This window comes from Salvia splendens, chromosome 15, assembly GCF_004379255.2.
Source record: "Salvia splendens isolate huo1 chromosome 15, SspV2, whole genome shotgun sequence".
NCBI lineage: Eukaryota > Viridiplantae > Streptophyta > Magnoliopsida > Lamiales > Lamiaceae > Salvia > Salvia splendens.
Window position 1 is genome coordinate 26961950 of NC_056046.1, and position 23230 is coordinate 26985179.

The 23230-nt window shown below is 38.3% G+C and overlaps 2 protein-coding genes across 2 annotated transcripts; both read left to right on the top strand.

The window, feature by feature from the left end:
• Positions 1 to 3525: 3525 nt before the first annotated feature.
• Positions 3526 to 7877, top strand: LOC121766357 (protease 2). Its single transcript, XM_042162630.1, has 12 exons — positions 3526 to 3955; positions 4217 to 4380; positions 4866 to 5088; positions 5168 to 5312; positions 5407 to 5613; positions 5791 to 5925; positions 5990 to 6118; positions 6219 to 6303; positions 6378 to 6723; positions 6907 to 7123; positions 7240 to 7433; positions 7504 to 7877. Exons 1-12 carry the CDS (start codon positions 3594 to 3596, stop codon positions 7697 to 7699), a joined length of 2403 nt encoding a protein of 800 aa, XP_042018564.1. The 5' UTR covers positions 3526 to 3593; the 3' UTR covers positions 7700 to 7877.
• Positions 7878 to 17705: 9828 nt separating this feature from the next.
• Positions 17706 to 22778, top strand: LOC121769093 (heat shock protein 90-5, chloroplastic-like). The gene is made up of 19 exons (XM_042165780.1): positions 17706 to 18074; positions 18192 to 18265; positions 18581 to 18706; positions 18778 to 18871; positions 18970 to 19053; positions 19166 to 19309; positions 19482 to 19598; positions 19763 to 19807; positions 19905 to 19985; positions 20081 to 20185; positions 20257 to 20397; positions 20587 to 20679; positions 20775 to 20852; positions 20946 to 21200; positions 21442 to 21544; positions 21694 to 21868; positions 21966 to 22071; positions 22154 to 22243; positions 22338 to 22778. Exons 1-19 carry the CDS (start codon positions 17808 to 17810, stop codon positions 22545 to 22547), a joined length of 2388 nt encoding a protein of 795 aa, XP_042021714.1. The 5' UTR covers positions 17706 to 17807; the 3' UTR covers positions 22548 to 22778.
• Positions 22779 to 23230: the final 452 nt, after the last annotated feature.

Below are 23230 nucleotides of genomic sequence, written 5' to 3' on the forward strand. Positions count from 1 at the left end.
GGTACCACCTCTTGAAGTCAGATCCTCCAAACTTGGGTGGTTTCTCGGCAGGTGGCATCATTCTTGGTGCCAAAGGTGCCGAACTTGGTCCATGGAAGGAACCAATTACGTTGCCCCCGAAGGAGCCAACAATGTGGTTGGGCATAGAGCCCCCACCATTCATGTTGGGCATAGAGCCCGCCATGGTCATGTTGGGCATAGAGCCCGCCATGGTCGTACCAGCCCCGAAGGGACTAGCACCCGCATGAGACCCGAAGGCCCCAGCATTCGTGTGAGACCCGAAGGCCCCAACATTCGTGTGAGACCCGAAGGCCCCAGCACTCGATCCATTAAAGGATCCGAAGGAACCACTAAAAGTGGAACCAACCGAACCACCAAAGGTGGAACCAGTGGACGCCCCGAAAGGGTTGTCCCAAACCCATGGGACAGTTGAAGAAGCGGCTGGGAAGCAGGGGTTAGCATCATCGAGGGGATCGATGAAGTGTTGACGGGTCCAGTGGTCGCCATGGTAGAGGAAATGACGGTGGTGGTGGTGGCAGCAGCGGTGTTAGATTCAGTCGACATCTCCAGCAAAGGTGTTTAAAGTTTCGAAAGTTTTAGTTCAGTTTAATGGTCCAAATTCCTTCAAAGGCAAGTTATCTCGTCTTGTGATTGTTGGTTTCTCGGGATTACAAGAGATAAAAAGCGGACATAATTCAACCCAAAAGAAGGAATACAGAATGGAAACTGAACTAAATGAAATTACAACTGAAATTCGGAACAGATTAACCGTGAAACAGTTGTTTAGCCGAGTCGAGGAGGCCTCTTCCCGCAAGACGAGATATGCTCCGGTAGTGCTCTCGGTTTGGCGTGTCGTCCCCAAAGGTAAAACGGCTACGTCTCTTTTGATGCAGCACCGCAATCAGCAAAGCTCCGGCGAACGGGATGGAGGAGAGGGCAGAGCTTCGACAGAAAGACAATGCAGAGATGGAGAGAGCTTATAATGCAGATGCTTGTGAATGTTGTAGTCTAGATGCATGGAGTGGCTAGCCTATTTATAGGCGCAGTCCACTGTTGTGGGTCAACAGCCATGAAGGCTCATCATGGCAGATTCGTAACCGCCGACGGTTACGAGCGTGTGGCAGGAGTGTACCTTTCGCGTGCGGAGCATGTGCTTTTCTCACGTGGCAGCTCTGACTGTGCCACGCTTGACGACGTGTCAAGCCACTTGGATTGCTGACTCTGCGGTGGTATAAAAAGATTAAGTTTGGGTTAGGGACAAGCCCAAAGACCACCCAAAGACCAATTGCCGAGATCGAGATCGGGACCGGGGCCCGCGACCGCGACTGCGAGCACGGGAACGGGCTCGGGCGGGAGGGCGGCAGCGGCGGCGCGCCCGTGTGCGCGCGTGTGGGCTTTTTCACCCATCTTGGTCCACTATAATTATTAAGTAACATAAAGTCACTTAATTTAAACATATTAAAAGATGTGTTAATTCTCCAATGTGGGATAATTAACACTAGTTAATTATTCCCTAAGCTCCAACTCCAAGCTTTAATTAAAAGCTAATTATGCCCAACTTTAATCCACTATTTCTCACTCACCGGAAATCGGATTTGAGAAAGTGAATATACTACATTTATCTACGTAAAATGTAGATCGACGCTATGTCATTTAATTTCACAAAATTAAATGTCTCGTCACATTTATTATTTGGTCAAAATCCATTGACCGGGTATATTTAATCCATGATTTTTACAATTACCAAATTATTCGCCGATGAACTTAAGAAATATTGTAGAAGAAATGGCCATGGAGCCTTTCTAGTGGGGCTGCCGATTTTTTTTGATATACATATTTTCATGCCTTATGTTTTATGGTAGAAAGAATCAAATTTAATTCATGTGGAAAGATGAAAATTCTCATACCGGATTCTTTATGTGAACACCAATTAAATTGAAATTCTCGTTCAATATTACTCAAATTAGACTTGTAATAATTCCAACACTTACTTTTAATAATTTCCTAACTATATACTTAAATATTTTTCTTCGTTTTACGCACGAATTCTAAAAAAATTTGCTCTAAATCGACATATCTTCACATTGGAAATTACTTCCTGATTAAGCTCTATTTTGGGATGTTACAATTTATATATTCAAAAAATATTTATTGGAAACCCTATAATCATAAATAGATATCCATTTAATTTTGATATGCTGTTCAGAACGGAATACCGAAGTTCGGTAAAAAAAAACCGAAATTTTTATACGGTAACGGTATAGATATTATCCATACCAAAATTTCGGTATACTGAAATTTTCGATACGGTAACGATATGAAATTCTTTCATATCAATATTTTTGATACAACAACGATATAGAATTTTTGATACAATATACTGTATCGACCCGACCCTAACTGCAACAACCTAGAACGTTTTTTACCCTTTCTACGGCTTGGCAAGGGATAGTTTGTCCTAAACCAAGTTGACCAATTCTATAAAACCCAAAATATATACTCTATGGCATAGTTTGATAGGTTGATAAAAATGGAGCAGAGGTAGTGCTCCACCGGCTTGGCTCAGGTGGTATTCTCTGTACACTCTGGTACACTCTTCTACCTACTTTCCATAGTCGGCTAAGGGGCGTGAGTATGTCGTCTTACTTAAAAGAGATTGTTAAAGAGTCTTCAGAAATTATGCCATTTTGCATTGATGCCGCAAACACTGACAATCTCGTCAGGTTCATCAACCAATCATAAATAAATATCCATTTAATTTATTTATATATTCAAAAATATTTATTGGAAACCCTATAATCATAAATAGATATCCATTTAATTTTGATATACTGTTCAGAACGGTATACCGAAGTTCAATACAATATACTGAAATGTTTATACCGTAACGGTATAGATATTATCCATATCGAAATTCCGGTATACTGAAACTTTTGATACGGTAACGACATGAAATTCTTTCATATCGATATTTTTGATACGATAACGATATAAAATTTCGATACAATATACCGTATCGACCCAGCCCTAACTGCAACAGCCTAGAACGGTTTTGACTCATTCTACGGCTTGGCTTGTGATAGTTTTTCCTAAACCAAGCTGACCAATTTTATAAAACCCAAAATATGTACTCTATGACATAATTTGATAGGTTAATGAAGATGGAGCAGAGGTGGTACTCCACGGGCTTGGCTCGGGTGATATTCTCAGTACACTCTTCTGCCAACTTTCCATAGTCGGCTAAGGGATGTAAGTGTGTCGTCTTACTTAAAAGAGATTGTTAAAGAGTAGAAACTTAATTATCTCTACTTTACTCCATTTCTCTTACTTTATTCTCTCAACCATTACACAAAATAGAACTTCATAAAATCTCTTGTCACTGAAGGAAGGGTTCATCTTCCTTGGGAGAATACATGTTTATTATTGTGCTACTATTTGGGCTTTATTGATGATAATTATAATTGGGCCAATTTGAAAGAATAAGATGGTCTTATTCAAACTCCGTTGATATGGGCCGATACTATATTCGTCATTGCATACAAAGCCCATATAACTGTCACTCAGTTTTCACCGCCGCTCCCGCCGCCGGCGCCATGGTGGCACTGGCCACCCTCCTCCGTGCTGCCTCATCAACCAGAAAGACCCTCCTTACATTCCCAAAACTCCCCTCCCCTTCGCTTTTCTCCACCGCCTGCAGGAAAACCCAATGTCCACCGCCGCCGGTGGCCAAGAAGGTTCCTTTCTCGGCAACAGTGCACGGAGTGACGTGGAAGGACCCCTACCATTGGATGTCAAACACCAGCGACCCTGATTTTATCCGCTACATCAACCAAGAGAACTCCTACGCCGATGCATTCATGCGAGAAACCCTAGAATTGCAGAACACACTTTATTCCGAGATGCTTTCCAGATTGCCCCCCGATATCACCACCCCTCCCCATCGTTGGGGGCCCTGGTTCGTTAACCTACCTAAATTGATTCGAATTTCAGTTTTTCACGGTTTTAGGGTTCGTCGATTTTACCAAATTTGTTTCTTAATTCGCTTAATCATTATATTTGTAGCCTAATTTAATGTTTAAATGCAGTAATTGTAGCCTAGCCTTAGCTCATACTGTAACTAATTTGAGCAATCATCTGCCTTAAGAGCGACTGACTGTGCGAAGTAAACTTTAAACTAAATTTTAGTTGGATTATTGATTGGATCAAAATTAAATAGGTTGTATTATCAGTGCATTCCAGAGGGGAAGGAGTATCCCATCTTATATAGGAAGCCGGCAGTTGAGAGAAAGGGTTGGGTAGCATCAATTTTCACTTCTTCCGGAGGTGGATTTGGCAGGGAACAAGTGTTGCTCGACTGGAATGATATCGCAGAAAAACACGGCAAGTGCTTCCAACTCATCATTTCCGAATTCCAATCCATCTTTGTCTCTGGAAATTCCATTCTAGCTGCAGTTTGACCTTATGCTGAACTTCTCTATCTTTAGAAGAACCGTTCTTGCTTGGTATAATGAGACTTTCAGATAAAATGAAAGTTTCGATTTTGAATCATCTTCGACTCTCTTTATATGACCATTACCTAGTATTTGCAATGTATGATTTTATTCATCTTGCATTACCAGCAAACAGGGGCGGAGCCAGGATTTCAATTCAACAGGGGCAAAAATATATCTAAGAAGAAATTTTAAAAGTTTGAGGTGGGGCATTTATAAAGGAAATCAAAAAAATTTAAAAATTACTCCATGAAATAATACTACATGAAATATATTGAGGAGGGGCAAATGCCCCTTATCCCCTCCAGCCCCTGCCAGCAAATATTCCCGTATGTATGTAAATGCGACATAAAATTTGAGATTTTATTTTTGTAGGATATGTCCATGTGAATACTTGCAGAGTATCACCAGACCACAGGTTTCTTGCATATACAGTTGACACCAAAGGTGACGAACAATTTCAGCTTCAAATAAAGGACATTGCGGATGATTCTGTTCTTTCCCAACCGAAAGTTACCGGTGTTGTTAGTTTGGCTTGGGCTCAGGATAGCTCTACTCTATTTTATACATTATGCGACCAAAACCTACGGCCTTACAGGCAGATTCTCTAAACCACTTGCATGTTTATTTCCATAGGAAATCCCAAATAGTTTCTCACATGTATACAATCGTATCAGGGTAATGTGCACCAAATTGGGATCACATTCTGGGGATGATGCTGTGATACTTACAGAAGATGATTCCTGCTTCTGTTTAGATATTGCAAGTACGAAAGATGGGAAGTTTATAACAGTGAATTCTAATTCAAGGACATCATCTGAGGAAAGAACTATTGTTTCCATATTCTAGTTCAAGGACATAATCTGAAGATGGATTCCGCTCGTATTTTCATGTTAGTTCTCTGGCTGCACTGCAGGTTTGGTTCATAAATGCTAGCAACCCGCGTGCTGGGCTGCAGAGATTTTGTCATCGTGTCTCTGGAGTTCAGTACTTTTTGGAACATCATCGTGGCATTTTTTACGTCCTTACTAATGCTCCTACATGTAAAGATAAGAAGTTTTCAGGCATTGGATTATATTTAGCCAGATGCAGAGTTGAGGATGCACAGTCAAATAATTTGGAAGTAATCTCTCATCTGTACTAATTTGGTATCTAAAAGTATTTTTCTCTTTCTGGTTACTCGATTATGTAATTACCTCTTGTATCAATTTCAATCTTTGTTATCTACTTGTTTAGTGGCAATTTGTTTTAAGATATTTCTAGAACTACTTTTTACCTATATATGCTTTCTGTTTCGTAGGATTTCTTCATTCCTAGTGATGATATGTGTTTATGGGATATGGATATTTTCAACGAGCATCTGGTCCTCTTCCTTACCAAAAACGGCTCGGCTTCAACATGCTCTATCAACATGCCAATTGATTTTGACAATGAGGTGCAGACATCTTCAATTAATACAGCTTGTTAATGTATTAAGCCTTGTTTGGTTCGAACTGCAGAATGAAATGGAGATTGATAGTCTCGATCCTTGGTTTTTTCCTCTGCCCTCTGACATGTGTATAATCAAACCTGGTCCGAATGAAGACTTCATGAACACTGTATACCATGCTGTCCTGTCATCTCCTGTGGTATGGTTTCGGATAACATCGTTGATAAAATTTGGCTCTTAACGCTAACATGTCTTTGGCATGATGAATTTGCGCTGGAACCTTGGTTATTCATTTGCAGATACCTGATTTTACGGTTGACTATGATATGTCGACTAGAACCTTCTCCATTGCTCACCAGGAAGATGTGAGAAACATTTCAGCAGGTATACTTGAGTATTACTCATAAAATTATGACTATAGCATTGCTAAGCTTCTAGACAATTCGTGCTGTAAACAGATGTCCAGGGCGATAGGAGTGTTGGGTGGAAGGAGTGGAAGGATATCTATGAGAAATATTCTCTTAATGACGAGGAAGTGACGAACACAGATATGCATAAAAATGAAAGTGTTTGGTGGAAGGATTATTCTGAGAAATATTATTGCACAACGAAGGAAGTGATTTCCCACGATGGTGTCAGAATCCCGATGACCATCCTTCACTCTCGGGCTGCATATCGAGAGGGTCAATCTCCTGGGCTTCTTCATGGATATGGTGCCTATGGTGACGATTTGGATAAAAGCTGGTGTCCTGACCAGTTAAGCTTACTTGACCGAGGTTGGCTCTTGGCATTCGCTGATGTAAGGTGTGTTTCGAGTCATCAACCAACTATTAACCTTAATCAAGTATGGAACAATTAATGAGGAATAGTCTAACTAGTATTAATAAATCCTAATTGGGGTACTAAGTTTTTGTGGGATCACAGACAGATGACTTCTTGTAAGTTGACGTGATCTTTGTTCATTTTTGTGATATCTTGTGGGGTTAGGGGTGGTGCTGGTCCAGATTTTTCATGGCATGAACGTGGTCGTGGATTGAACAAATTGAATTCCATACACGATTTTGTCTCATGCGCTCAATCTCTAATCGATGATGGACTAATCCATAAAGACCGGTTGAGTGCTTTGGGTGTGAGTGCTGGGTGTTTACTTGTTGGGGCAGCTGCCAACATGCATCCGCAACTGTTTCGTGCTACCATTTTGAAGGTTTGCAAATTACTCGTCTCTTTGAGAAAACCAATATTTGCATCAAAGAATGATGCTGGAGCTCTTATATGTATGCTACTTTCTTTGTTCGTTTCTCTTTATTATGATGATGATAGGTCCCTTTCCTTGATGTTCTTAACTCACTACTGGATCCAAGTTTACCTCTTACGACACTGGATTACGAAGAATTTGGAAATCCTCAGAATCAATCTTGCTTCGAATACATTCTCAAGTACTCTCCTTATGAAAATATTCCCGAGGGAGCATGCTGTGCTTCAATGCTCGTCTCAGCTGCGTTCAATGATTCCCGGTAATTCTTCCATTCATTTGTTTGATGAGAGTAGCTACAAATAGCAATGCTTATTTTCACAATTGACTAGGGTTGGTGTTTGGGAAGCTGCAAAATGGGTGGCTAAGGTGCGCGACACGACATGTCCGAGCTGCTCGTCTGCGGTCATTCTACGAACAAGCATGGACGAAGGGCATTTTGGCGGGGGTGGCCGTTTCGCTAGTTGCCGGGAAAAAGCGTTTGATTATGCTTTTCTAATTAAGAATACCGATTTGCAGAAATTTTGAACCTTAGCTGAATGAAAGAATTTGCAGAAAGCTCGGATCTTATGTTTTTAATTTAACTATTTAGGCATACTCGTAAATAGCAGTAGCCAAGAAAAAAGCTTACGCCACTTTGATTTATCAATAGGTGCTTCTAGTAACCCGATATCTTGGATAGTGGTAATGAATAAATATCTAAAGATGTTGGAGTCTCCTCTGATAATATTTTCAAGAAGAGTTTAAGAAAATGTTTTATTATTTAAAAATCTGGCATGTTGAAATTATTCTATGAATAATAAATTTTGTTTTGAACTGGACCTCTCTTGGATAGGATATTAATTAATTAAAGTCCACAGTAGATTTAAATTAACTAATGAATATTTTTATCTTAAACACGAGAAATATAGTATTAATTAAAGAGGATGTTCGGATTACTTATAACTTAGGATTGGACAATCAACATTATTTTCTATATTAGTACAAAATTACATTCCCTCCATCTCTGAATAGGAGTACTATTTAGTTATGTCACGAGTTTTAAAAAATGTAAAGAAAAGTGAATTGAATAAGTTAGTAGAATATGAGTTTCACTCATATATATTAGTTTATAACCAAATGTGAGTAGAATAAGTTGGTGGAATATGGGGTCTAACTACCATTTATGGTAAAAATGAAATAGGACTCTTATTGTGAGATAGTCTGAAAGACAAAACATGACTCTTATTGTGAGACAGAGGAAGTATTATGTTCAACTTGAATTAAATTAAGAGCTTCAATTTAATTAGTAAAAGTCTATGCATTATAGATCCAGTCCAACCTCCAGAGATTCTATACTAGCTCATTATAATAATTCTATAAATAGGAGACTAAATGAGATATTACGAAAAGAAGAATCATACATCAGAAACCCATGCCTCCATACACTTAATTTTTGTACCCATAATATTGGGATAAAAAAATTGTTTTCTTCACAAGTCAGATTTATGTCTTATTCTAGATCAAATCTTATAATCTTTGATAAGTTTTGTCCATACAAAATATTGAAATTTGAGTTCGAGAGTAGGTCATAAGATCCGTGGTAAAGTACGAACACAATACATGGAGATGTAGCGAGCCACATGTAGTAATTCATGATGATAGGATTTAATATCCTTTACGTGAACTAAATGCGCGTGCGTTCCATGCAATTTGAGTTCTAAGCACGACCTGAAACATCCTCTAGAATTCATCCCTTCAGAATAAAATGTGAACTTTAATTAGATACTCGTAGAATGAATCTACACCTTTACAAGAAATTGGTTTAGAAACGCGTATAGAAATGACGTTTTGATATGCAATGTTTTTCTCATAAAAGGTGATGTGTGTGTTTTGATGTATCCAAATATTGGTTGGCCAAAAACCATACCAGCTCCAGTTCCATAAGAAAACTCTATCCATTCCTCAATTTTAACATAAACTTGGAAGATAAATAAATAAAATATGATAAAAATACACATTTTAGGTTATTTTTTCTCATATAATTCCAACATAGATGACTTATCTACTTTCCAAGCATGAAACGTTCCCACGGGATTTAAAGAGCTCCTTATGGTCTATAACTTGCGTAGGCTTAAAACAATAGACTCGATCTTGGGTCACGAGTTAAATGTGACAATGCCCCGATTTCAAGAATTAGAGAACCTAGAACCAAACAAATGAAATTAACATCAACATGATATCATGCAAGCACATATTTGAAAGGATTTCTCTAAGGACTGAGGGAGTTTATACCACAATCATATGTGCTTGTTTCTGTTATCTCGTTCTTCACTCACAATTTCATTGGTGTACAATATGAGAAACAATGTAAGTGCAAATGTGTGCAACATAAATTTACTAACATGCTATATAAGTACTATCAACATTAAAGAATAACCTTCTTATTTTAAAAAACATACAGAATTTAAACCATTTGCATGTTCATGATTCATACACTTCTAAACTCAAAGTTGTATTATCCTGAGAAGGTTCACAAATACCATCCTTCAAAGTAATTTCCTCCAATCTATTTCCCCGCTGGAAGATCTATGATTCGATAGCAAATTAGAAAGTAGATATTGTATAGGCATTTAATCATTCAGTACTCCTTTCGTCTCACTCAAGATGACCATATTTTCTTTTTAATTTGTTTTATTCAAGATGTCAACTTTCTATATTTGAAAACAAATCTTTCTATCATCTCTCCTCTCACTTCACTAAAATATTTAACTATTTTTTTCTCTACTTACTCTAAGTCTCTACCTAATAACTTCTAAAATTGTGTGCCATTAAAAAATGTGGACATCTGAAGTGAGACGGAGAGAATAATAAAAAAAAGAGTGAATATATGACGACAACAAATATGGTGTAGAGAAGATAGAATTGGACAAAAATGTCCTAAAACGGAAGGACTAAAATTGTGATTACCTCCATCCGTCCCAACTTAAATGATTGATTTCTTTTTGGCAGTTGTTTTGCGAAGATGATAATAAAGTGTTAAATTAGAGAGAAAGTAAAATAAAAAAGAGAATAATATAGAAGAAAGTCGTATCTACATTATTATCTAACTTACTTTATTTTTTCGCCACTTTAACTACTTACTATTATTTTCTCCAAACACGTACTGAAAATTAGTCAATCACTTAAAATAAAATGGAGAGAATATAAATAAGTGAGATCCTTATTCTACTAAATTTTTTCCATTCACTTTTCTTAAGTATTTATTAAAATTCATATACGGAAGAATTGAGACTCCGACGAAGGGATTAGTTATGAGCCAGTGAGTAACTAGGGATGTCAGTGTAGCTCGCAACCCGCGGGCTGGCCCGAACAGCCCGCCAAATTTATAAGGTTAGGGTTGGAAATTCTAGCCCGATAAAATTAAAACCCGATTAGCCCGCAACCCGTTAGGGCCAAACCCGATGGGCTGGCCCGAAAACCCGATAAAATTTCTATTATTCTATTTTTTACTCATAATTCGACACTTCATTGATTAATTTTATAGTATAGATAACTAAGAAAAATAACTTTCAATTTTATACTCCCTCCATCCCATAAAAATAGCTGCAATGGGTATGACACGGAAATTAAGACATAATTGGTAAAGTAAGAGAGAGAGAAGAATGATATGGTAAAGTAAGAGAGATGGGGAGAATAATAGTTAGGCTTCGTTTGATTGTACAGATAAGATAGTTCAAGAAAACTAGATAGAGATAATGTTTTTGGGCCGAAAATATGATAGTGTCAATATAGTCTTTTTAAAATGTTGTTTGATACACAAAATAGGTTTATTGATATAAAATTGTAACGACAAAAATACCTTCATATATTCAATTTCTTTTATAGATCCTAAATGTATATAATTTTTAATTAATTTAATTATATTATTGGTTAATTAAATAAATTCAATGACTCACGATTGATTGGTAAATATTATTATTAATTACAGCAAAATTGATTTAATTATTCTTCATTAAGGTACATAATTAAAGCTTAATTATATTAATCTTCTTCTTCTCTAAATCCTAATAATTCCATCCTAGATCATATTCAAAATATCATAAAAAAATAAAGAAGATTTGTAAGACAACACAAACCCATAGAATTTTATCGATAGAACACACAACAAATCGAGAGGCTCCCACCCCAATCCACGAGAAATCGATGGGTTGCGAAAAATAAAAAAACTAATGTAGTTAGAAAAATTCTCATCTACGGTGGATGAAGAAATCTTCTACAGGTGGAGGAAGAAATCTGTGGACGGGCTAGAAACTACAATCCAACAGCGGCGAGGCTTTGAAATTGTTTGGTTCTCGTCACTTCTCCCTTAGAAGAACACAAAAGAGGCTCAAATCAACAAAATCGGTCGCGGGGTGGTGGATGTATCTGACAGCAGCTCGCAAAAGCTGTTACTACTACTACTGGGAGAGAAGATGGAAGCACTGTGGTCTTCTTGGTAGAGTAGAGAGAGGGTGAGAGGAAGAGGGAATTGCACAAGAGAGATATGGTAAAGTTGAGTTGCAGAAGAGAGTGAAAGTGGGTGAGAGAAGAATGTTGCAGAGAGAAAGGAGGGCAATTATGACTGTCATGAACAAAAAGCCTACTATCGGAGGATTTAGTGAGAAAGTGTATTCCCAAACTTCTGGTTAGTCCACCGGGCCTAGGCGGGCTTTTTACTTTTTTCGGGCTTAGAGATAGGAATATCACGACAACCAAACAAGATAAACACATGGATACGAGAGACTATCTAACCCTATCATGGCAATCAAACACCAACAATTAGTGTTCGTGGATATTGAGACTTACATTATTAAATTGATATAAATTTTCAAAAATGAAATGCATATATTTTTGTGGGACGAACGAAAAATGGAAAATGCACATATTTTTATGGGACGGAAGGAGTATTAAATATACAAATTATATAGTGAATTTTTATTAATATAAGAATTGATAAATAAATTAAAAACTTTAAATTCACTAAAAAAATATTTAAATTTATAAAACATGCATTAAAATTTCACGGAATATCTCAAACATTAGTATTTGATCATGTTTATGATTAAATTTAAGCATATATCTCAAATTCATCATAATTAAATATTTTACATTTTATGAATATAACTAATTTTCTTCATTATTTATTGGATTGATCGCATGTTAATCTTATCGGTAGCAAGCCGATTAACCTGCTAAGCTAGCCCGAAACCTGAGCTTTTAGGGTTATGATTGAACTTTTATAACCCGAAAGATATCAAAATCTGATTAGCTCGCACCTGATTGAACCGCAATCCGAGTAGACTAGAGATGCCCACCGGTTCCGGTTCCGAACCGGAACCGTGGCCATTTTCCTGAACCGGAACCGTCGGAATTCGGGTCGCGGTCCGGTTCAGGTTCAAAATATTTCGAACCGGAACCGTCACCAAACCGGCGGTTCCGGACGGTTCGGAACCGGCGGTTAACCAGCGGAACCGTCGGTTCGGGCGCGTATATCAAGGCATGGGGATGGGGCCGACGGCGGCAGCTTTTTAGCTGAAAAACCGGCGGTTTTTGGGACGTGAACCGGCGGTTAACCGGCGGTTAACAGTGAAAACCGGCGGTTAACCGGCGGTTCAGTGGTATCCGGTTGCGGCGCGAGACACGAGGAGACATTGCGCAGCTTTTGCAGACGGTTTCGTTGACCGAACCGGCGGTTTTGTCCCGGAAACCAGCGATTTTGCCCGGAAACCGGCGGTTCCGGCGGTTTTCCGCAAAAAACCGCCGGTTTTCCGAAAATTCAAAATTTTTTTTTTTTCAAATTTCAAATTCGAATTCTTCCATTTCCCCCCCTCCCCATTTTTATCTATAAATACCCCCATCTATCCTCATTTACATTCACCCCACTCTTGTGTTAATAAGAGTTTCTCTCTTCAATCTCCCAATTCTCTCTCTTTGTCTCCAATTTCTCATTTGTGCTATTGTGCTTCCATTTAATTACGCAAGTGCTACTCTTATTACGCATTGTTATACACTTATACTTGTTCCCGTAGTTCTATAAGTTGTCTTCCTTTCTCAATTGCTAAAACAAAAAAAAATATATTATTCCATATTTCTACATTTCTACATAGCAATATGTCTTCATCCCGAGAAGGTCGTGTTGATAAGGGAAAGGGAAAGGCCAAGAGGCCATCTCGGAGATCCGTTATTGATGAAATTTCTCAAATGAACATGGATGTGTGGTAGGTTAATATTTATTATCTACTAATTTAATTAATTTTGAATTACATTACATTATTGTTCATAATTTTATTTTGTATTTACAATACAAATATTATTTTGTAGGCTCGAGAAGAGCAAGATGTGGCACATGCTATTGCTCTCTCTCGCTCTCAATACCAAGGCGATGCTTATGTTGGTACCGGTAGTGGTGCTCCCGGTCGCGGTGTCTATTCACAACAAAGTCCAACCCCTGTGAATGTTGATGAAGACGATGATGATGATGACGACGAGGAGGAGGGGGAGGAGGTAGAAGAGGTTCAAGAAATGCCACCCCCACCACCACCAAGGAGTCGGCGTGGTGACCGTGGTCGTAGTCGTGGTCGAGGACAACCTCCTCAACCTCTTAGACCAGCTGAAAGGTCTTTAACCTCAAACATCATGGTGAAACATTTCAAGAAGGTACAAGATAGTAACGATCCTAACACTTATAATGTGTATTGCAACTATTGCGAAAACGTATACACATTCCGAAGGGGTGGAGGATACGGTACATTTACCCATCACATGGAGAAAGCGCATCCGGTCGAGTTTGGTATCACTCCAACCCAAACTCAACTCAACTTTCAACATGGAGTCGGGACCGGGAGTGGGACGGGTTCATCCCAAACATCAGGTACGTGTAGCAATACTCTTTTGAAATATGATCACAAAAATGCTCTTAATGTGATGTCTAGATTTGCCGTTATGAAACATTTTCCATTCATTGCTTTTGATAACGATGCTTTTGAGTCGAGTATGCGGCAAGTTTATAATGCCGCTGCAAGAAAATTGAGTCGAACTTCAATGACTCGAGCCGTTGTTCGACAATGCATGGAAAAGAAGGCGCAATTAGGTACGTTTATTATTAACTTAGGGCATAAAGTTTCTATTTGTTCTGATGTGTGGACTGATTATTTTTGTAAAAATTTGTATATGGGCATCACTGTGCATTTCGTTGATCACAGTTGGACTTTAAACAAACGTTTGATTGCATTTCGGGAATTTCCCGCACCACACACTGCACAAGCAATTGCTCAATTGATCATTCAAGTTTTGAATGAATTTCAATTGATCAATAAAATTTTTTCAATTGGTTTTGACAATGCTAGCGCTAACACTGCTAGCATAGATGAACTAATCAGTGCATGTTCTCCTGTTATTGATGGCAAATATTTTCATGTGCGATGTATTGCCCATATTTTGAATTTGTATGTTCAAGATGCGATCGATTTGTGGCAAAAGTATGTTGATCCTATTAGAACTGCTGTGAAGTTGATTCATAACAAAGCTCCTATTGGTAGAGCTTGGAAGAGATATTGTCATAGTAAGCAATGCAGGTACACCAACTTTCGTTTGGATGTTTCAACTCGTTGGAACTCGACATATGATATGTTGGAGTCTACTTTGAACCACATTGAGTATTTATGTGATTTTTTTAGAAGTTGTCCTCATGTTCCTTCTGATTTGATTTTGATACCCGCTTGTTGGGACCACAGCATGGATTTATTTCGATTATTCCGCGCTTTCAAAAATGCCACTGTTGAGTTATCCGGTGTTTATTATCCTACTTCTGTGCGCGTTTTGGAGCATTGCATGTATGTGGCAATTGGTTTTAAAACTTGTGTGAAAAATACTCAATTCATTGAGTTGAGGGCAATTTTATTTTATATGGTTGAAAAATGGTTAAAATATTTTTCACGTATTCCAAATGTGTTTTTGATTGCAAAATGCTTGGATCCAAAGTGGAAGTTGCATGGTGTTTATAAAATTTTAGACATGTACTATGGTTGTTTGCACGATTTGGATTTTTCTCGACTCCGCGAAATGGGCTTGACAAGAGGAGAATGCTTCGAACTAAGTATTCCGGATGTTGATGAAATCAAACTAAGGTTAGATAGTGCACTTCGTGCTCTCTATGCGGAATATGAAATGCGCTACAACACCGCTCACCAGGTACGTGCTCCTCCTAGTCCTTCCACATTTGATTTTGGTGGCGAGGAGTTTAGCAATGTCATGATTGATCCAGACGTAGTATCACAATTGCAAGATCTATACGGTACTACAACCAATAGGACTAGAGCGACTAGTGAGTTAGATATATATTTGGAATCGCGCTCTATTTTTCAAGATGCAGGTCCTCATACGCAACAAATTGACGTCCTTAATTGGTGGGGAACACATGACAAAGAGTTTCCGATACTATCCATCATGGCTAAGGAGATTTTCGCCGTTCCCGCTTCCACCGTCGCCGTTGAGCAAGCTTTTAGTGTCGGCGGTTGTGTCCTAGACGATAAAAGGAGCAATCTCTCCGCCAAGAACATGGAAGCCACTATGCTACTTGATGATTGGGTAAAGGCGGACATGAGAGCACAAGAGCCGGATTTCGACTTCCGTGTAGAGAGTGATGGTGAAGAATTTTCCTCCGATGGCGATGACGAGGTCAGAAGCGAGAGCACTCAACAATAGCAATGACGGGGGGCGGTGAACGGCGAGCACGGCTGACCAAATAGGTAAGCAAGGTAAGAGAACTACATGGGTTTTGATTCCTCAATAAAATTGTGGATACGTAGGCACCTCAACTTAAATTTGAAAAGTTTAACTTCGAAAGTTTAAGTTGAGCTCAAGCCCTTTTCAATTATTTTTTTCCCCCTCCATTTCATGTTTTTTTATTTACGTTCCGAGTCCGACGACACTTGTAAATTATATTACATTGTTGTATCACTGTATGTATTGTAATTGTAATGTATCGTTGTTGCGGCTAAGTTGTACTTGAAGATCATTAAAATATATTCCCCATTTGATAAGTATCTTATTGGTGAAAAAGTGGCTATCTTTGGGGCAGATGGTACTGGAACACAAATTTATATATGAAATCTGGATGAATGGGGATCAGATTATAGTTTAAAATGGGAAGCTGGGTTAACTGGCCGCCAATGAACCCAGCTTCCCATTTTAAACTATAATCTGATCCTCATTCATTCAGATTCCATATATAAATTTGTGTTCCAGTACCATCTGCTCCAAAGATACCCACTTTTTCACCAATAAGATATTTATCAAATGGGGAATATATTTTAATGATCTTCAAGTACAACTTAGCCACATCCTGAATGATCTATGAAAATTCTTCTCGGAATCAACCCTTTTTTCTTGCAAAATGTTGCCCATTTTCTAAGCAAACACATATCAGCATGCCATATACACATTGTTGCATTTCTAATAGGGGCAATTTGATCTTCCAAAGCAATCAATGCATCTCGAACACACATAGTCAGAACATTATTCAAGCATCTAGCATGGAAAAAATCAGAACAAACTATCTATTAGTGCTAATTTTTTCCATGCTAGATGCTTGAATAATATTCTGACTATGTGTGTTCGAGATGCATTGATTGCTTTGGAAGATCAAATTGCCCCTATTAGAAATGAAGCAATGTGTATATGGCGTGCTGATATGTGTTGGCTTAGAAAATGGGCAACATTTTGCAAGAAAAAAGGGTTGATCCCAAGGTAAGAGAACTACGTGGGCTTTGATTCCTCAATAAAATTGTGGATACGTAGGCAACTCAACTTAAATTTGAAAAGTTTAACTTTGAAAGTTTAAGTTGATCCCAAGCCCTTTTCAATTTTTCCTTTTCCCCCCCATTTCATGTTTTTTTTATTTACCTTCCGAGTCCGACGAGGCGACGACACTTGTAAATTATATTACATTGTTGTATGTTGTTGTATTGTATACTTATGTATTGTAAATTGTAATGTATCGTTGTCCGTTACAACTCAAAATCAATAAAATTTATTTCATTTTCTCCTTATTCGTCTTATTTGTGCTTGAATTATGCATTGTCTTGTTCCGATTTGTTGTATAAAGCCAAATTTCAAATTAAAAAAAAATATTTGAACCGCGAAACCGCCGGTTCGAAAACCGGAACCGCCAAAACCGCCGAAAAACCGGCGGTTTCGAACCGGAACCGGAACCGCCGGTTTTCGAACCGGAACCGGAACCGGAACCGTGAAATAGCCTCACGGTCCGGTTCCGATTCCGCCTCCGCCAAAACCGGAACCGGCGGTTCCGAACTGAAACCGCCGGTTTTCGAACCGTGGGCAACACTAGAGTAGACCCTATTGACATCCCTATGAGTGACCATAGTGAACCGCATAATTGTCCCAATAAACAAGAAAACAAGTGGCATTAAGAAATAAAAAAATAGGAGGATAATTGTGATGGCAAAATCCACACCATAGAATTTCTGTCAACAGATACTTCCAAATTAAACCCCTAATTCTAGAACCCTCCGTCGCTTCCCTTAAACCCATTTTCACACTCCACTTATCTTCTTTGATTCCCCCACGAATTCAATTTTGAATTTCCCCAGAAAAGATGGCGCCTGTGCTTAGCAGAAGTCTAGCTTCCGCGGCGATGGCCGTTACTTCAAATATGCCCTCATTTTCTACCGCCGGCAATGGGGGTTTGCTGAGAAGCGCGTTTCTGCCCAAGACTGGACTAAAGAACACTTTTTTAAGGAGTGGATTGGAGTGGAAGGTGGAGGGCCGGCGGGGCGGGGTGGTGGTGAGATGTGACGCCTCCGCCGTGGCTGAGAAAGAGGCTCCGGAGAGCTCTGGAGAAACATTTGAATACCAAGCTGAGGTCAGTATGTTTTTCTTTTCATTTCCCCTTTTTTGCAGTTAAAAAATGGTGTTTTAGAGCAAATTATTTTGTTTTCAATTGTTTTGATGATGGGAATTTGATGTATCTTGATTTCAGGTTAGTCGATTGATGGACTTGATAGTCCACAGCTTATACAGCCACAAGGAAGTTTTTCTTCGGGAGCTTGTCAGGTAGTTTCGTATTTGAGTATACTCCCTCCATTTCCGAACTTTGAAAACGGTACAAGTTTTAATGCAAAATTGGTAAGTAAGAGCGAAGAAGAGAGAAACGGGTAAAGTATCAAAGAGAATGAGAAAAAGTAGTGGAATTAGTGTTAGTGGAATGTTGGATACATTTATTAAAATGGAGAGTTTCTATTTTTAGAAATGAACTAAAAATAGAAGAATTTCTATTTTTAGGAAAAAGAGGGAGTATATTACGTTTTGTTATAGATTTCCATGTTTAGAAGAATTTGAGCTAAGTTTTAACAATCTTATTTTCTGCAGTAATGCAAGTGATGCTCTTGATAAACTAAGGTTTTTGAGTGTGACTGAGCCCACCTTACTTGGAGATTCCGGTGATCTAGAGATTCGTATCAAACCTGACCCGGACAATGGGACTATTACCATTACGTATGTATTTATTTTATCTCCATTGCAGTGGTGATTGTGAACTAGCTTAATGTTGCTTTGTTCTTTTACAGGGATACTGGTATTGGAATGACAAAGGAGGAGCTGATAGACTGTCTTGGAACCATTGCACAGAGTGGCACTTCTAGATTCCTAAAGGCGTTGAAGGTTGTTATGTCTTGTCATGCTGTGTCCTTCGGCCTTCCATGTTTGAAGAGTTAACTAGCTAAACCATCCATGTGAAATTTGATTTTCACTTCGTGCAGGAGAATCAGGACCTTGGGGCTGACAATAGCTTGATTGGCCAATTTGGTGTTGGGTTCTATTCTGCTTTTCTGATTGCGAATAGGGTACTCTCGGGTTCCCATACCCTCTAATATAAGTTCTTGATAGTTTGTTGAATGTTTTCTGTTTCTTCTGTTAATGCTGGTTTAATTTAAATTTTCACTTTCCATTGTCCAGGTGGTTGTATCGACAAAGAGCCCCCGGTCTGACAAGCAGTATGTTTGGGAATCTGTGGCTGATAGCAGCTCCTACACAATCAGAGAGGAAACTGATCCCAGCAAGCTCATCAGTCGAGGCACCCAGATCACTCTTTATCTGAGGGTATTCGTCATTTTCGCTTGCACATTTGGATTTTTCGCTGTGTTAAAATATCTCATCCTATTCTGTAATAAAAGCTTATCCATTTACTAAGATTCTCATGCGATTTCTTCTTTGAACATGTTAGTAGTGGTTTTTTTCAAGTAAAATCATCTTAGTTAGTTTTGGCTCGCAGGATGATGATAAGTATGAATACACCGAGCCTACAAAGATCCAGAGTTTGGTCAAGAATTATTCTCAATTCATATCATTCCCCATCTATACATGGCAAGAGAAATCAAGGACCATTGAGGTTCGACTTTTATATCATGATTAGTACTAGTTGTCTTTGACTATGCTTGACTGCTGATGACATTGTTAAATGTTGTATGATTAAATATCAATCGTTAGATTTTACTGTTGCGGAGTTTGTGCGGGACAAGCTTAATGCTGATGTTCATCTTTTGATTTTGACAGGTCGAAGAAGAGGAAGAACCAAAAGAGGGAGAAGAAGTACCTGAGGTAATGGAATACATTTGATGATGATTTTGCTTTGTCTCTATTCTCTTTTGAAGGATATTATGATCTTGCTGTTTTTTGCTTTCGGGTGCTCTTCCAGGGAGAGAAGAAAAAGGTGAAGAAGACCAAAACTGAAAAATATTGGGACTGGGAACTGACAAATGAAACAAAACCTATATGGGTACATCTCTGCTTGAATTGATCTCATACTTTTTTTGTCTTGCATTTGGATCTTTATATATGCTTTATGCCCTACTTTTCGTATTTAATGTACAGATGCGCAACCCGAAGGAAGTTGAAAAAGAACAGTATCAAGAATTTTACAAGAAGACATTCAATGAGTTTCTGGACCCACTTACTTATACCCATTTTACTACTGAGGTACGGATGTTCATGTCGAATGGTGAAACTTTCAATATCTCCAATGTGATTTTGATCGAGTGCTTCTGCAGGGTGAGGTGGAGTTCAGAAGTGTGCTCTACATTCCTGGAATGGCACCTCTTAACAATGAAGAAGTTATCAATCCCAAGACAAAAAACATCCGTTTATATGTGAAACGTGTATTTATTTCTGATGATTTTGATGGTGAACTGGTGAGAACCCCCTCTTCTGCCTCGAGACTTGTTGGGGTATTATTGATTTTTTGTGAACACCCAAAAACAATTATTTGATTTTAACGCATCATAAGATGTAGTTCATGAATTTGCCCTTGTGATTGTAGCGACCATATTTTTATCCTTTTTATGCCTGTGTTAATATAAAACCGATCTAATGACCTGCAGTTTCCAAGATACTTGAGCTTTGTGAAGGGCGTGGTCGACTCGGATGACCTTCCCCTAAATGTTTCCAGGGAGATTCTTCAGGAGAGCAGAATTGTAAGGAAGTCCCTTCTTATCGCCAAATCCAAATCAGTATTATAAGCCTCTATTCCTTTTTAAATTAATCGATTAATTTGATTTTCTTGTTTTAGGTGAGGATAATGAGGAAAAGACTTGTTAGGAAAACATTTGACATGATTCAAGATCTTTCTGAGAGTGAGAGCAAAGAGGTTGGTTGGCTGTAAATAAATGAATAAAATAAATAAACATATACTCTTATTATTTTTCATGCAACTTAAACCTATGGTTCTGCTGCAATTTAGGATTATAAAAAATTCTGGGAGAATTTTGGAAAGTTTTTGAAGCTGGGTTGCATCGAGGATACTGGAAACCACAAGAGAATAACACCATTGTTGAGATTTCTATCTTCCAAGAGTGACGAAGACCTGATAAGCTTGGATGATTATATCGAGAACATGGGTGAGAATCAGAAGGCTATCTATTACTTGGCAACAGACAGCTTAAAAAGTGCTAAATCTGCTCCTTTCGTGGAAAAGTTGATACAGAAGGGTATTGAGGTATGTGCACAAATAAGAATCAATGGGTCCTACTTTCTTTTGTGACAAATGAGTAGGTTGTTGAGAGTGATGCATAAACCAATCCATTTGCTTGATCAGTCGAACATACTCCAGCATCTGTCTGAATGATAATCTAAAATGGCGTTGGTCTTAAACCTGGAGTCGCATGTTAAGTTTTGAGTGCAGTTCATGCTTCTGTGTTGTATTATATTTCATGCAAGCTTATCACTTAAATATACAGGTGCTTTACTTGATCGAGCCAATTGATGAAGTCGCGATCCAGAATTTAGAAACATACAAAGAGAAGAAATTCGTTGACATCAGTAAGGAGGATCTGGAGCTTGGTCAGTATCTCTTATACTCTTCAAAACTGACCCCCCTGATTTCCATTGATTTGCTAACTCACCTTGGTTCTACTTGAAACTATAAGTTTGTTTTTTGGTTTGAACTTTTATCGACACTCTCTGCTTACATTTGCATCTTAATGACACAGGTGACGAAGATGAGGTGAGCGAAAGGGAAAATAAGCAAGAGTATAATCTCCTCTGCGATTGGATAAAACAACAGCTTGGCGAAAAGGTAGCAAAAGTGCAAGTTTCGAAACGTTTAGCCTCTTCCCCGTGTGTGCTTGTTTCTGGCAAGTTTGGATGGTCAGCCAACATGGAAAGGTGCCACTTATCTCATACACACATTTGTTGACTTGTAAATGTTTATAATATTATCTTGTTTCTAATAACTATACACCAACCTTTGATCATCGAATAGATTAATGAGAGCACAAACTCTTGGTGACCAATCGAGCCTCGAGTTCATGAGGGGTCGAAGAATACTGGAAATCAATCCAGACCATCCAGTCGTCAAAGACTTAAATGTAAGATAAACATGTTTACCATATTCAAGATCTAATCTTCTCTTTGTACTTCCGATTTAATCGCTCCATTTGCTTTTCGCAGGCTGCCTGCAAGAATGCGCCCGATAATGTAGATGCCAAGAGGGCTGTCGAACTTCTCTATGATACGGCATTAATCTCCAGTGGGTTCACTGTAAGTATCAGAAACTTTTTAGGCAAATCTGTTATTTTCATGTCCTTTGTAGTTGCAGTTCTTTATGGTGTCTCCTCACTTACTGTAATGACAGCCTGATAGCCCGGCTGAGCTCAGCAGCAAGATATACGAGATGATGGCAATGGCCCTCGGAGGAAGATGGGGAAGATCGGAGGATGACGAGGAAGGTGAAGGTGACTCGAATGCCGCCTCAGAGGCTGATGCAGGGGTGGCAGAGGCCGTCGAATCGCAGGTTGTCGAGCCGTCGGAAGTGAGGACAGAGAGTGATCCTTGGAGTGATTAAATTTTTTGGCCATAATTGGAAGAAAGGTTTATGATTAGGCGAGACAGGGTAGAAGCAGGCTTCAGAGGGGAAGGGGAGATGATGGAAAATTTTCTGACATTTTATATCTTGTTTTTATGGTAGAGTTTTTTGAATAATTATATATGCTTCTTACTAATATGCAGGAATTCTGTTATACTTTATTTGATTAGTACGAAATTATTAGTAATAATTAGTTTTTCAATTTCCTAACCGAGTGCAATAAGATGTCTGACACCGACATGAATCATATTGCTTGCTTTGTTAATTAAATAAATGAAAGGATAAAAGATAAAATTATACAGTAACAATAAATTTTATAGAGTTTATAAATAAAAAATACAACTAAATATAGTTTATAATATTTATAGATTACAAATAAAATAGTAGTACAAAATAAAATTATATAAATAATATCACTAACAAAGTCAGATTTTAGTGACCATGCAAATGAAAAATAACTAGTGTCTTATATTATTAATCCTACTTTCTATCTACAGAGGTGAATCCAAATATAAAATTATAAGTATAAACGAATATTTTTCAAATAATAAATATATTTGAAGTCTTTAAAGAACATTAAATCTTGCATAACCGAATGAAACACATGCATCTTAGAAATCTTAATATTTCTACTCATACAACACGAATATTTTAGTTTTTTT

Excerpts from the sequence above, each read along its gene's own strand:
- LOC121769093 (XM_042165780.1), top strand. The coding sequence starts at position 17,808 with ATGGCGCCTGTGCTTAGCAGAAGTCTAGCTTCCGCGGCGATGGCCGTT. Across the intron at positions 19,808-19,904 it reads AGGGAGAAGAAGTACCTGAG|GGAGAGAAGAAAAAGGTGAA; the intron begins GTAATGGAATAC and ends GTGCTCTTCCAG. Across the intron at positions 20,853-20,945 it reads CTGAGAGTGAGAGCAAAGAG|GATTATAAAAAATTCTGGGA; the intron begins GTTGGTTGGCTG and ends GCTGCAATTTAG.
- LOC121766357 (XM_042162630.1), top strand. The coding sequence starts at position 3,594 with ATGGTGGCACTGGCCACCCTCCTCCGTGCTGCCTCATCAACCAGAAAG. Across the intron at positions 3,956-4,216 it reads CCCCATCGTTGGGGGCCCTG|GTTGTATTATCAGTGCATTC; the intron begins GTTCGTTAACCT and ends AAAATTAAATAG. Across the intron at positions 6,724-6,906 it reads TTGGCATTCGCTGATGTAAG|GGGTGGTGCTGGTCCAGATT; the intron begins GTGTGTTTCGAG and ends TTGTGGGGTTAG.